Here is a 13,536-nt window from a genome sequence, read left to right as displayed (position 1 = left end):
GTTTAAGGGCTGTTATTTTATCTATCTGTTTATTTATTTAATTTAAGGCGCCGCTGCCGCCGCCGTCTCGGCTTCACTTAAACCCGCGGGCGGGCCCCAGAGGCGAGAGGAAATACCGAGCCGAGGCGGAGGGGGCGGGGGAAAATAAAGGCGCGCCGCGGGGCATCCTGGGAGCTGTAGTTCTCTGCCGCCCCAGGGCCGCTCGTGGTGGCACTTTACGGCAAGACGTAACGGAGAGGTAAAGTGCGCCCCGTCCCGCCACGCTTTGCGACAGCGGGAGCGCGGGAGTGAGGGCTGTAGGGTGAGGAGAGGGGCTGGGGATGAGGAGGGGGCCGGGGGGGTGACGGGGGGTTTGTCCCGGGGTGAGGAAGGAGTCTGGGGAGGTGACAGGGGGCCCTGTCCCAGGGTGAGGAGAGGGTCTGGGGGGGTGACAGGGGGCCCTGTCCTGGGGTGAAGGAAGGGTCTGGGGGGTGGTGACAGGGGGCCCTGTCCTGGGGTGAAGGAAGGGTCTGGGGGGGGTGACAGGGGGCCCTGTCCCAGGGTGAGAGGAAGGTCTGGGGGGGGTAACGGGGGGGCTTGTCCCGGGGTGAGGGGAGGGTCTGGGGTGGTGACAGGGGGTCCTGTCCCAGGGTGAGGGGATGGTCTTGGGTGATGACAGGGGACCCTGTCCCGGGGTGAGGAGAGGATCTGGTGTGGGTGACAGGGGACCCTGTCCCGGCATGAGGAGAGGATCTGGGGGGGGTGACAGGGGGCCCTGTCCCAGGGTGAGGAGAAGGTCTGGGGGGGGTAACGGGGGGGCTTGTCCCGGGGTGAGGGGAGGGTCTGGGGTGGTGACAGGGGGCCCTGTCCCAGGGTGAGGGGAGGGTCTTGGGTGATGACAGGGAACCCTGTCCCGGCATGAGGAGAGGATCTGGGGGGGGGGGGACAGGGGGCCCTGTCCCGGGGTGAGGAGAGGGTCTGGGGGGGTGGCAGGGGGCCCTGTCCCGGGGTGAGGAGAGGCTTGGGGGAGAGGGTGTGACAGAGTCTGTGGAGGGTGAGGAGAGAGCCTAGAGGGGCAGCGGGGGCTGTCAGGGGTGAGGAGAGAGTCTGGGGGGTGGCAAGGGGGCCTCTTCCGGGGTGAGGGGCCCATCCCAGGGTGAGAAGAGAGCTTGTCCCGAGTGGGGTGCCGGGGGACCTGCCCTAGGATGAGGAAAGGCCCTGTCAGGGTGGGAGGGTGTTGAGGGGGGACCCTTTCCCAGGCTGTGGGGTGCCGGAAGGAGGGCGGGAGCCACGGGTGAGCTGTTTTTGTGGGGGGAGCAGAGATGCCTTGTCCAGCTCAGCTGCTCCTTGCAGATCTGCCGCGTGCGGAGGGGGCTGCGCCGTGACTCGCACGAGGGTGATCTGACAGAGGTGTCTGCTCGCAGGATGCCATGGGCCCCCCCTAGATCACTGGTTAAAGATCCATCGAGGGGACTTTTAGGGACTGCTCTGCGTGCTAAAGGGGCTCAACTCCCTGGGGGGGAACTGGTCCCAGCACGAAGATACAATAACATGTTTTGGCACCGTGGGAGCTGTCACCATCGACTGTAATGAACGTTCAAGTGAGGCTCTTTGCTAGCTGTGGAGTCAGGATGCTGCCTCAGCCCTGGCGTCTCTTCTCTCGGGCTGCAGAGGATATGACATTGCAAAGGATCCGGAAGGTCCTGTGCGTGGCTGAGAAGAATGATGCTGCCAAAGGAATTGCAGATCTTCTCTCCAACAGCAGAATGCGACGGGTAGGAATATATCACTTCTCACACCTCCTTATTGCTTGCTAATAGTCCTACAGATCCAGCTTAACTGTCTGGAGACGGTCAGCTCATCGGAGCGTGGGTTCAGCTGCGATGCAGCTCCGTCCTGCTCTCAGGTACATCCGTACCTTGTGTGCAGCCCTGGCCTGCTCTGCAGGACTTGACGTGAGCGTTTCAAATCAGCACATTCAGCGTCTTGCACTGTTTTTGTCTCCGGCCTTTGCTGACCATGCCAGGGCATGCTAACCATTTTAATTTGTGAAGTGGACAAACACCACTTGCCCAGGTGTATTTTGGAAGTCTTGGACTCCTTTTTTTTTGTCACTTAACTCCTGTTGGAATTTAGCTCTCCAGTTGTGTGCTGTCTCTCTGCCTTTTCTAGGCATTGAGCTCATCTGTGAGGGTTCCCTGTGTTTTTCCTAGCTTTGCAGTGTATGTAAAAGACATTAGGAACTGAAACCATCTGCTGGCATGCATTTCCTAGTTAAAAAATGCTGCTTCTGCAGCATCAGCAAGTATCAGAGTTTATGAAAGTTCACATAATAAAGCAAAGATGGTTTGTGGTTAGGAGAAGAGGAGTTCAAAGATCTCGTCTCTCTGCTGCTGCTTTGTTTTGTGACCATTGACAGTTTGCATAATTACTTGGTATTTCAGTTTACCTTATACCTAATACCTTTGATAGAGTGCTTAGAAGAGCTAATGTTTGTGAGGTGTTTCTAGGTCAGAACTGTGATAGAAATGCAAGATGTTATTGAGAATCTGAGCGCTGATAGCCCAGTCAATGAAGGTATTGACATACTTCTATAGAAGAAAATACAAATGTTTGTATCCAGTCTAGAAACTTCCACAAATCTCGGTCAGGTGAAAGGTAGTCAAGGGGATCCTGGGCTGACACCCTAGTTGTGGTTTGGAGCAGGACAGTTAGTTGTCGGGAATGGGGAATATTTGTCTTTGCTACTGGCAAACCCCATTAAAACAAATCACTCCGTTTCCTACTGTCTGTCTTCATCATCTGTGGAGCGATAAGCCTGGCTTCCCCTTCAGGCATGTTTTGAAATACTCTTACAATGGAAAGCACCATTTCCCTGACTCTGCAAATGATATGGGCAACTTCCTTTCACCCTATCTTGCCTTTGCATATTAGCTACAACATCCGATTTTCTCTTGCCCTGTACTTCTGTTTGTTCTGTCATAACAGTAGGTATGAACTGAGATGAGATGTGTTTGATTTCTGCTGAAAGCCTGAAACGACAACTTTCCTTTTTCTTCTAGAGAGAAGGGTTTTCCAAGTTCAACAAGATCTACGAGTATGACTACCAGATGTTTGGCCAGGTAGAAGTTTCTTTCTTACCCCTTCTGGTTTAGAGAAGTGCAAAATACTAATTATCAAAAGCCATTTGTCAGCATTTATGAAATGCATATCCAGGGATGGGGACATTTGTCCAAAGACGACATACAAAGGAGTCGGACGTTCTTTTAGCTCAACCACTGACCTGTTGTATTGCCTTATGTCTTTCAACCTTCTGTTCTTCTATTTTCCATCTGTCAAAAGACATTTTGTTATTTAGAATTGGGAGCATCCTACACAAATTCAGGATAAGGATATGGGTTTAGCTTCTTGTGGAGAGAAAATGACAATAGCAGGAGGGAGATATCACTGATTTTGTGTGAACTGAGAATTGCATCAAGACTGTGGGCTCTGGGCAGTTTTTAGCAAAAGATAGACACTAATTACCTTGCTCTGTCTTTTGCAGAATGTTACTATGGTGATGACGTCCGTGTCAGGACATTTACTGGCTCATGATTTTAAGTTGCCTTTTCGCAAATGGTTAGTACTCAGTACCCCCCCACAGGAGAAGGGGTTGCCATTCTCTGCCTTTAATCCTGAGCTGAGCTGAGCAGCGCGGTGCAAGTCCCAAGGCCAGCCTGTAGAACAGGACTGATGTAGTCAACATGGAGCACACTAGTTAGTGTGAATGTTTCCCCTGAGGCGACACGTTTTTGTCAACTAAAAGAGACCGTACTTCAGGTTCAACAGTAGAAATCCACACTCCTGGAGCAGAAAGGAGCTCTGACACTGTGCGCTTCAAGTAGCCGTGTCGACCAGCATAACTACTAAATTCTATATAGGATAATTAAAATATTTTACCAAATGACTATTTTCAGAGTGTTTAATAAAAACAAAACAAAACCCAAGTTAAAACAGTGATTAAAATACACTTAGGCAGCCCCAAGGAAATAAGCCATTTCCAACAGTTGATTGACATTTCTGTGTTCTTTGTTCAACTGACAGTTGTCCTGGGAAGCAGGAGTTTTTGTCTGACTTGCCTCAGTTTTGTTCTCTGGACTTGAAATGAGAGAAGTTGCTTGTTTAGGGCTGCCTTCTGAATTTGTTTTTCTCTGTGGTAGCATTTTGTGTCTATTGCTTTTGAGTAAATGTAACTCAGTATTTCACACAAGCTCGAAAGTTGTCTAAGACAAGGTCCATAATACTAGATGTGTTCACCCTTCTAATACCTGAGCGGCACTTCCTTATAAGAGAGCACCAGTTAGTCTCTTGCAACATATATTTTAGTTTTTGTTTGTTATGCACACTGCGTATCTTCTGTTTACCAGGCATAGCTGCAACCCCCTAGCACTTTTTGATGCTGAAACCGAGAAGTATTGCCCTGAAAATTATGTGGATATTAAGGTATGTACTTGTAAGAGTTTCCCTGAAACTCTGAGTTCAGAGATGGTTCTACAAATATTGTCTCAGACAGAGGGAGGATCATACCTTTGTCCTTATCTTCTAAGCCTCTAGGATTTAGAAAATTCTTCCTGTGTTTTGTAGGACTATATATGCTGGTCATCTCTGACATTGAAAGTCTCCTGCACAATTAGTGCAGTAAAGGGACAATTACTTTGTTAACAGTAAATTTTTTTTTCTAATTGGTATTTGTGTCTTGACTTTTACAAAAAAAGGACATTTCCAGAAAACAATTTGTGTGGTACAATCTGATCAAGTCATGTATTTTAACAAAGAAGTACATGTAAATAAATGACTCAGTCCTTTTGAAAGCTGCCTAGTCTCATGAGACACATGATTACAAAATGTTATTGCAACAATCTATTCTACGGATACATGTTGTATTTTATGTTCAGTTAGTGAGTCATTTTAAAGTTAAATGACAAAGCAAGTGGTCTGGCATGTCTCATTCTGTACTGTTTTCTCCTCTCAGAGAACCCTGGAACGAGAAGTCCAGCAATGCCAAGCTCTGGTGATCTGGACTGATTGCGATCGAGAAGGAGAGAACATTGGTTTTGAAATAATTCACGTTTGCAAAGCTGGTGTGTAGAACGTCTTCTCTATCAATCTGAGTTCCATTAAAATGCTGATTTAACAGGTATCGCTGCTCAGAGATCTAACAGAGACAACTTCTCCGTGTCCAGGTTAAATATGTTGATTGTAGAGTGGGGTACACCAGAAATGCGTTCATGTATTAGAAGGCTGTGGAATAGGTTGACAACATAGTCTTTTTAAGACAGCTGCTTATTAATCACTCTTTTCCATTGTCATTTGAGTCACTTTTTGATTTCTCTTTTTGTCTGACAGTAAAACCAAACCTTCGGGTTTTCCGAGCTCGTTTTTCAGAGATTACACTTCATGCTGTCAGATCAGCCTGTGAGAATCTCACCCAGCCAGATCAAAAAACTAGTGATGCTGTTGATGTCAGGCAGGAGCTGGACCTCAGGATAGGTACGTAAACACATCTTGGAGATGAAAAGAGGCTGCTAGGCCTGAGCTGCTGCATACATCTCTTCCAAAGAGAAGTGAGCAAAAGTGGGGTAGGTGGGCAGGGGATAGTCTGTGCCAGCTTTACCAGTGTGCAGTTCGTTATCTTTAAATACCTGCACTTGCTTAGACTACTGTGTAAACTAGATAGCTGGCCATTATGGTCTTCCTGGCTTCTCATTCAACTTCACTGAATTCACATTGTTAAAGCCCAGCAATGGATGTTTCAAAATCATCTGCGACTGTATCCCCCATGCAAGACAGAAATGCCTAAACTCCAGTGTTGTAAATCTGATTTTTTTTTTCTTAGTTGTTTCTGATCTAAGTCACATCTCCTGTTTTACTGGAAACAACACACTCTTTGAAGCAAATGTTAAATTTATAGTTCGTGTATAGCTGATAGGCTTCTGCAATTTTGATTTCAGACTACTATAAAAAAATAAAAGGCTCTGAAATGGTGTGTGATTATGTTCTGATGTTTTATTATTCAATTCTAGCATCCATTTTATTTCTCAGGTGCTGCCTTCACCAGATTCCAGACACTGAGGCTCCAGAAGATTTTCCCTGATGTTCTAGCAGATCAACTGATCAGCTATGGTAGCTGCCAGTTCCCAACACTGGGGTTTGTAGTTGAACGCTTTAAAGCCATCCAGGCCTTTGTTCCTGAAGCTTTCTATAAAATCAAAGGTATGTTGGGGGGAAGCGAGCACTCAGCTCCATCTTACAGGGTTTGGTGTGTTTGAAAAGAAAATGAAAGCTAATATTTAGTATAAAATATGTATCGGAGGAAAAGTATCAGGGCAATGAACAAACACTGTGGCAGAGGTGATTTCCTCTTCCTTTGCCATGATCATTCGGCCGAGCTGGAAATGTTCCCCAGAAGTATGGCCCCATTGCCTCTGCTGTCTTTGAATTATGTTATTACTGTATGCATCACTCTGTGTTTTCAACTCAGTGACACATGAACATGAGGACAGCACTGTGGTCTTCAACTGGAAGAGGAATCGACTATTTAATCACACAGCATGCCTGGTCCTTTACCACATGTGTATGGAGGTAGGAAAGTTTGTAAATAGTATAATCCAGTATCAACCAAACATTTCCAGCATCTTTCTTGCTCAAGTTATTTGAAGAACAGTCCTTTTAAACTCTTCAAGGAAATTTTGCATTTTGCCTACTCTGTGTTTAGGATCCTGTAGCAATTGTCGTTGAGGTTGCAAGCAAGCCAAAGAGCAAATGGAGACCTCTGCCCCTGGACACCGTGGTATGTTTGATACAACAAAGCTAAAAAGACTTATCTGAAAGGAGCTTTTAACATATATTTTACTCACCTCAGAATTATGCCACAAATGCATTTTTTCTGGCTCTTCTCAACACAGGAACTTGAGAAGTTGGCTTCCCGTAAACTGAAAATAAATGCAAAAGAAACCATGAGAATAGCAGAAAAACTCTACACTCAAGGGTAAGAAAGATAGATTTGGGTGTGCTGGCTTGATGAACTCAATTCTTTAAAAAAATAAATGGCCTTTAATCCAAAATGGGAAGTGCCTCAGAGCTCTTCCTAAAGTCCTCCTTCACCTTTCTTCTTAAGGTTTATAAGCTATCCCCGAACTGAGACCAACATTTTCCCCAAGGAGCTGAACCTCTCTGCCTTGGTACAACAGCAGACGCAGGACCAAAGCTGGGGAGCGTTTGCACAGAGGATTTTGGATGAGGGTGGGCCAACCCCTCGGAATGGAACCAAATCAGATCAGGCTCACCCTCCCATTCATCCCACAAAATACACTGCTAACCTGCAGGTGAGTTTGATAAAGGCAGAGATAACTTGATAGTTTGCATTGCTTGATATATAAAGCTAGGAGTGTTATAAATATGGTCATTAATATAGTATCCTGGACCTGACATCTCGCTATTATCTCTTGACATCTCACTAACACTGGAGGAGACTGACATTCTTCTGCTGTTTAATATTAGGGGAATGAGCAGAGACTATATGAATTCATTGTGCGCCATTTTTTGGCTTGCTGCTCTCAAGATGCCAAGGGACAGGAAACAACTGTGGAGATTGACATCGCTAAAGAGCGATTCGTCGCTCAAGGACTAATGATCTTGGCCCGAAACTATCTGGAAGTCTATCCTTATGAGAAGTGGAGCGATAAGGTAATACCCTTGGATATCATCGATGGGAGAGGTTAAAGTACTTGGAGTTTAAATTTGTACTTGGTTGTACCAATGTGAAAGCCTTATTGCCTCAGGACCCTGAGGGCTGAATTTCCTGCAGAACAGGGTGCTGCTGTATTACTGCTGCAGCTTGCTGTTAGTGTTAGTATTGTATAGTTAGTGCTTTTAAGCTATACTATAGTTTGTATAGTGCTGTTAATGTTAGTATTTTGCCTTCAGTGAATGGTGCAGAAGGTAGTTTCACAGAGATTCTCCTTTCTTCAGGTTATCCCAGTATATCAGAAAGGGTCTCGTTTTCAGCCCACCACAGTGGAGATGGTGGATGGGGAAACCAGCCCTCCATCGCTCCTCACCGAAGCAGATCTCATTGCGCTCATGGAGAAACACGGCATTGGTCAGTATTGGCAGTGTGATCTTAGGCTCTCCTGAGAGCTTTGTTCATATGCTTCTCCTTCTCAACTTGTCCAATACCAGTTCTGTCCTGTCTTCAGACTAGGGAATTTTCTAAATGCCACTTCAGATAAGATATCACTTAAATATTCGGAGCAAAGGGATAGTAGAAACCTGTGGGCAAAGCCCAGAGATCCTAAGGAGTCTGCAGAGCAGCCCCAATTAGATACCTTGCGGGACATGCAGTTTAGGGTCTCGGCTGTGCCTGCCAGCAACTTGTCGGCCTTGGTGTCAGCAGGAGTTGAGGATGGTGCTGCTCCTGGCCATAAGTTCTTTCCTTCTTTTTGCCCATTTAGCACCTTGCACTCTGCAGTAGACACAGGGAAAAATCACTTCTTGGCATCTCATTCAACTAACAGCCTGGTTGCTTTCAGGGACTGATGCCACTCACGCTGAGCACATTGAGACCATTAAGCTGCGGATGTATGTGGGCCTTACTGCGGATCAGAGGTTCCTTCCAGGCCACCTGGGCATGGGGCTGGTTGAAGGTAAGGGCAGTGCTTTTTAGGTAGAGAACAGATTCCTTACTCCTTCATTTCATTCACCATGCCGTATGTTCCTCAGGTTATGATTCCATGGGCTATGAGATGTCCAAGCCTGACCTTCGAGCTGAGCTGGAGGCTGACCTGAAGCTGATCTGTGAGGGGAAGAAAGACAAACTTGTAGTGTTGCAGCAGCAGGTCCAGAAGTATAAGGAAGTCTTCATCGAGGCTGTGGCTAGAGCCAACAAGTGAGTCCTGTCTTTGCCCTCCTCAGTTTGCTTTGCTGTTCTGGGAGGTGTAAGCTTCTGGGGCTGGGTCCGGAGTGGAGAGGGTTCCCATAACACTGTTTCCCTGGAGCTCTATCCAGCACGTGCAGGCGTTTGCAAGAGAAGGGAGGACTTGCAGTATGGCATGCTGTCATGAGCTGGTGCCAGCTAATTGCCCATCTGTGTTTAAACTCATTGAATTAAATTCAGAGCTGGTCAAAGGAAAGGCAACATGCACTGACCTCTTTCATGTTGCGCTCGTGGCCAGCCTATAGCAGTCGTCATGCTGAACTGATGTACTTGCGCAGATGGCTGGATCTCAAAGGGGCTGTGCTGAGGTTGAAGGACACCAATCCACTGCCTGGTTACTCCTTGCAGAGGAGACACACAGGATGTTGTGCTTGTTTGTTTTTTAGATTGGATCAAGCCCTGGCTCAGTATTTTGGACAAGCCACAGAAATTGCAGAGCAAGAGGAAGTCTACCCAGCAATGCCGGTTTCCATTCGAAAGTGTCCACAGTGCGACAATGATATGGTCCTGAAGACCAAGAAGAATGGCGGGTTGGTAGTCTTCCCTGCTGCAGAAAGTAACCTTCTGCGTTGGTTTGTGTGCTGCTGGGCATTGTTCATTTACCTGTCCTCTGTGCAGTGCATATAACAGCCTGGGCTGCAGCTAGCAAACCCCACCAGCTACACAAACTTAACGGACTCAGCTGAACCTCTCTCTCCAGTACATATTTGCTCTTAAAAATTGTTTTGACAGTTTCTGTAGCAAGCGATAGCTGAGGAGAAGAGGGAGAAAGAGTCACTGACTGTCTTGACTTTACCTCTTCCTCATTCAGTCCCTTTATCCCATGGCAGGTTCTATCTCAGCTGCACGGGCTATCCAGCTTGTAAAACTGCAGTCTGGTTTCCTGACTTTGTGCTGGACGTAGCTAAGGATGAGAGTGTCTGCGCTGTGTGCAAACCCCATCCGGTTCACAGGTGAGTTGCACTAGTTACTCATTAGGCAAATACAGCCCCTCAGACATTACCTGTTAGCTGTCAGGGCCAGAGACTTCCACGGACCAGGCTGGGCAACTCTTCTGTTCTGGTCTTGGAAAGCCAGAGCAGCACTCTCATGGCTAGGGGATGGTAAGAAGAGAGAGGAAACCAGTGTAAGTACAGCAGGAGAGAAAAAGAAAAGAAAAAGAAAAAAAACCACTTAATACTAATCAAGTCCAAATCAAGCTTGGTTGATGAGGAGTTATATGAACAGGGAGACTTTTATTCTTCCTTTTCTTTTAGACTGAAATTTAAGTTCAAGAGAGGCAGTGTCCCACCCATGATGCCCCTGGAGTTTGTCGGCTGTATTGGAGGCTGTGATGAGATGCTAAGAGAGCTCTTGGACCTGAAATACTTGCACAGGTCATCCCAACCCGTGTGCTCAGCCAGCCAGCAAGCTAATCACTTGCAGGCCAACCACTCCTTTAACAGAGGGGTTGGTGGCGATAACAGGCACGTGAGGAGGACCACAAACCTGACCTCAGGGCACCTACTATCCTTGAGTTCAACAAGGGCACCCAGGCCTGCTCCTTCTGCAGCTCCAGAGGATGGGAACGACGCAGTGATGTGCAACTGTGGGAACGAAGCAGTGCTGCTAACTGTGCGCAAAGAAGGGCCCAATCAAGGCAGGCAGTTTTACAAATGCGGTGCCAGTACCTGCAACTTTTTCCTCTGGGCTGATCAGCAGTCAGAGGACAGAGGCAACGCGGCTCCACCAGGCTCTGCGCCGCCCCGGCCCTTTGGGGGAAGGGGCCCAGCAGGCTTTCAGAGCCCAGGAGGAGGGAGAGGCCCAGAGCTCTTCGAAAGCAACAGCTCCGATTCAGGAGGTGGGGGCGGCACAGTCTGCAAGTGCGATCAGCCGGCCGTCACGCGCACCGTCCAAAAGGACGGGCCTAACAAAGGACGGCGGTTCCACACCTGCTCTAAACCCAGAGACCAGCAGTGCGGCTTCTTCCAGTGGGCAGACGAAAACATGGCACCAGGTAAGGCTGGGCTTGGAGTGAGGAATGAGGGCTGGGGACTGTTCTTAAAGCTAAACTGAACAGATACTTGTCATATACAATTAAAAAAAAAGTTGGTGCTGTATAAGGCTATCATAGCATGACAACTCTTACAGCAACTCCTACATTTGACAGACTTCAGGTTTGTCTTTTAAAAGAGCTGGTCAGCAGCATTATAGCATTTTTGAAATGTTGCTTGTAACAATCAAATCTGACTTACCTTCCTCTGAATGCCAGCAGAATACAGTGTTGTTTCACACATCCACCAAGATCCGTGCTGTAAGTTGGAGCATCCATGACTCAGTGGATAAAGCCCACTACATTTTCCAACAGTCCGTTGGGGGATTGTCCTCCCAAATTCTGGTGTTCAGCTTTGAGAAAGCTGTTTGATTTGATAGAGGGTTGAAGCAGCAACATCACTTTTGGAGATCTTAAACCTCATTCTGTCATGCCAGGAAAGCCATGCTGCTCCCTCTGGCCTAGTTTAGGAATGCAGTGAAAAGCCAAGTCTTTCTGAAGCTTTGATCACAGCTGAGAAACCGAGTGTGGTTGCAGGGGAAAGGTGGTGAAAGCAAGTACTCAAAGGGCTGTTAAATCACAAAATAAGGATCTGAAAGAAAGGACACTGACACCAAGGAGCTGTAAGCAAAGTACAGAGGTAGAAATGTGATCTGAGAGATCTTTAATGTCAGCTTCTTCTGTTTTAGACATTAGGCCCTAAAGGGGTAGAATTAAGTTTTCAAAACTGCTTAAAAAGAAGTTTTACTCTGGCATGTTTCATTGTTTCTGCTTTGGCTGTAGACCAGAGCATGCAACCAGAAAGATGAGGTTTCCCTGTTCTGATCCTATGTTTAGTTAGTATTGCAAAACAAATGGGTAGCATTTAAATTCAGACAAATCTGAAGCTAGTGTAGTTTCAAGAACAATTTGATTCAAATCCTCGATTTACTGCCATTTTGAACCTAGCTTCTGTTTCTCAACTCCTTTTATCAAAGGTACTTATGTCTACGTTGTTTCTTTCTAGGAGCTTCTGGAGATTCTTTGAACCATTTTGGGAGCAGTGGAAGAGAGCTGGGAAGTAAAGCTAAGAGACCAAGCAGTCTTTCCTCAGCAGCCACTGCCAAGAAACCACGGACCTGTAGCATTTGCCACCAGCCTGGCCACACCAGGAAAACTTGCCCTCAAGACCACTGAGCCCCAGATGGACATCTCTTGAAAATCTGAAAGGTCCAGGATTGCAAGCCGCTGTGGCAGCAATTACTGCTGAAAGGAACTGGAGTCTATAAGCCGGTCTGTGCTGAGTGCTTTCTGGAAAGGCTGGTAGTTGTCTGCTCCTGCCAAGGGATAGCATGCAATATAAGCCTGGGCAGCAAGAGTCAAACCAGCTTTGAAAGGTGGCTCCATTATTGGCGTCAGCCTGTGGTTTCAGCTGCTCTTCCACTGAGCCGATCAGGATACTCTAAACATTACAAGGAAGCGTTTGGAAACGGTGTGGGTCTGCAGGGAAAACAGCACTGGATCTGCCTGCAGCTCCCACTGTGGTGGTTGCTTCATGCGGCCTTTCTACATGAGCAAGAGCCAGTTCTTAGCCACTGGGACAGCCACCAGGGCTGCTTAGCTCTTCTCAATCCCTAGCTTTCCACAGTGTGGAAAGTTTCTGAGTTGAGGTTATCTGAGCAACATTCCCCTTTCTTTCTTGTCATAGTCCAGTACCTTCCTTACCTTGGTTGTCCCTGCCTGAGAAGAGGAGCCAGGTGCAGAGAAGATGATCTGGTGCTTGCCCTGAAAGGGAAGCTCAACTGAAGTGCTTGGAAAGAGCCTTCATTTTAGACAGCTTCTGAATTTGAAACTAAGTTTTTCCTCAAGCATTGAGGCATGCCTATATGATGCTGCTAGTTAATGGAAGTTATTTTGGTCAGACTAATAAGGTTATTATTAAAAGATGATTTTATTTTAACTTTGTTACAGTGAATCACTCTTAGCTCTGCCTTGTTACTTCTTCATACTTAAAATAGTTGAGCTATTACTATAAAAGCATCCACCCAGATTTTGCTCTTTCCATTCACTCACTCATCGGAATAATATAAGAGCTTTCTTGGCAGAAACTCCCTGTGGCTTTATTTAGAAGTGAGCTGCAGAAGGGCAGAGGAGGAAAGTAGTTTATTAGCTGCATCTGTTGTAGTGTTGCTGTCCAGGGAAAGACCAACAACTGGCTGAACCTGGAGGGACTTTTTTTTCCCCCCCTTCAGTTAGTTTAGACTGAACTCCTTCAGCGAGCCAAGCTACCTCTTCCCTCCCTGTTTGGGCTTCCTTTGTACATCAAAGTAATTAGAACCACAAACCTCTGTTTTTTCCCCTCTGCTGGAGCTCAGCATTCCTCTTTTCCCATAGAGCCTCTGGTGCTGCTAAAGACGCCTCCAGCAACCCTGCTTTTTCCTGAGCACAGAGCAATTCCTATGGGTCAGTAATAAGGTGCAGCAAGGCACATGCAGCAGCCAGGGTAGGTAGGAGGCTGAAGCACTTTCTAGAGGGTAGCTTGAAGGAGGGGAGATCACAGTAGCACAGGGGG

General features: G+C 47.0%; 1 protein-coding gene across 3 annotated transcripts; it reads left to right on the top strand.

The window, feature by feature from the left end:
• The first annotated feature begins 270 nt into the window (after nucleotides 1-270).
• TOP3A (DNA topoisomerase III alpha) lies at nucleotides 271-12,924 on the top strand. Of its 3 annotated transcripts, none has more exons than XM_067306332.1 (20): nucleotides 271-301; nucleotides 1,651-1,754; nucleotides 3,042-3,101; nucleotides 3,524-3,597; nucleotides 4,386-4,461; nucleotides 4,991-5,099; nucleotides 5,365-5,508; nucleotides 6,061-6,231; nucleotides 6,500-6,600; nucleotides 6,734-6,808; nucleotides 6,924-7,006; nucleotides 7,136-7,343; nucleotides 7,519-7,704; nucleotides 7,990-8,119; nucleotides 8,550-8,663; nucleotides 8,740-8,905; nucleotides 9,340-9,483; nucleotides 9,784-9,906; nucleotides 10,210-10,949; nucleotides 11,992-12,924. In XM_067306332.1, the coding sequence occupies exons 2-20, from the start codon at nucleotides 1,656-1,658 to the stop codon at nucleotides 12,159-12,161; spliced, it is 2,973 nt and encodes a 990-aa protein (XP_067162433.1). In that variant the 5' UTR covers nucleotides 271-301; nucleotides 1,651-1,655; the 3' UTR covers nucleotides 12,162-12,924. The 3 variants fall into 3 exon arrangements, with proteins under 3 accessions (XP_067162433.1, XP_067162432.1, XP_067162434.1); XM_067306331.1 differs by having other exon boundaries at nucleotides 282-301; nucleotides 1,333-1,754; XM_067306333.1 differs by lacking the exon at nucleotides 9,784-9,906 and having other exon boundaries at nucleotides 282-301; nucleotides 1,333-1,754.
• Nucleotides 12,925-13,536: the final 612 nt, after the last annotated feature.

Source organism: Apteryx mantelli, chromosome 16 (assembly GCF_036417845.1).
Source record: "Apteryx mantelli isolate bAptMan1 chromosome 16, bAptMan1.hap1, whole genome shotgun sequence".
Classification (NCBI taxonomy): domain Eukaryota; kingdom Metazoa; phylum Chordata; class Aves; order Apterygiformes; family Apterygidae; genus Apteryx; species Apteryx mantelli.
This window is presented reverse-complemented; position numbering and strand designations above follow the sequence as displayed.

Excerpts from the sequence above, each read along its gene's own strand:
- TOP3A (XM_067306331.1), top strand. The coding sequence starts at position 1,569 with ATGAACGTTCAAGTGAGGCTCTTTGCTAGCTGTGGAGTCAGGATGCTG. Across the intron at positions 7,705-7,989 it reads ATGAGAAGTGGAGCGATAAG|GTTATCCCAGTATATCAGAA; the intron begins GTAATACCCTTG and ends TCCTTTCTTCAG. Across the intron at positions 8,664-8,739 it reads GGGCATGGGGCTGGTTGAAG|GTTATGATTCCATGGGCTAT; the intron begins GTAAGGGCAGTG and ends TATGTTCCTCAG.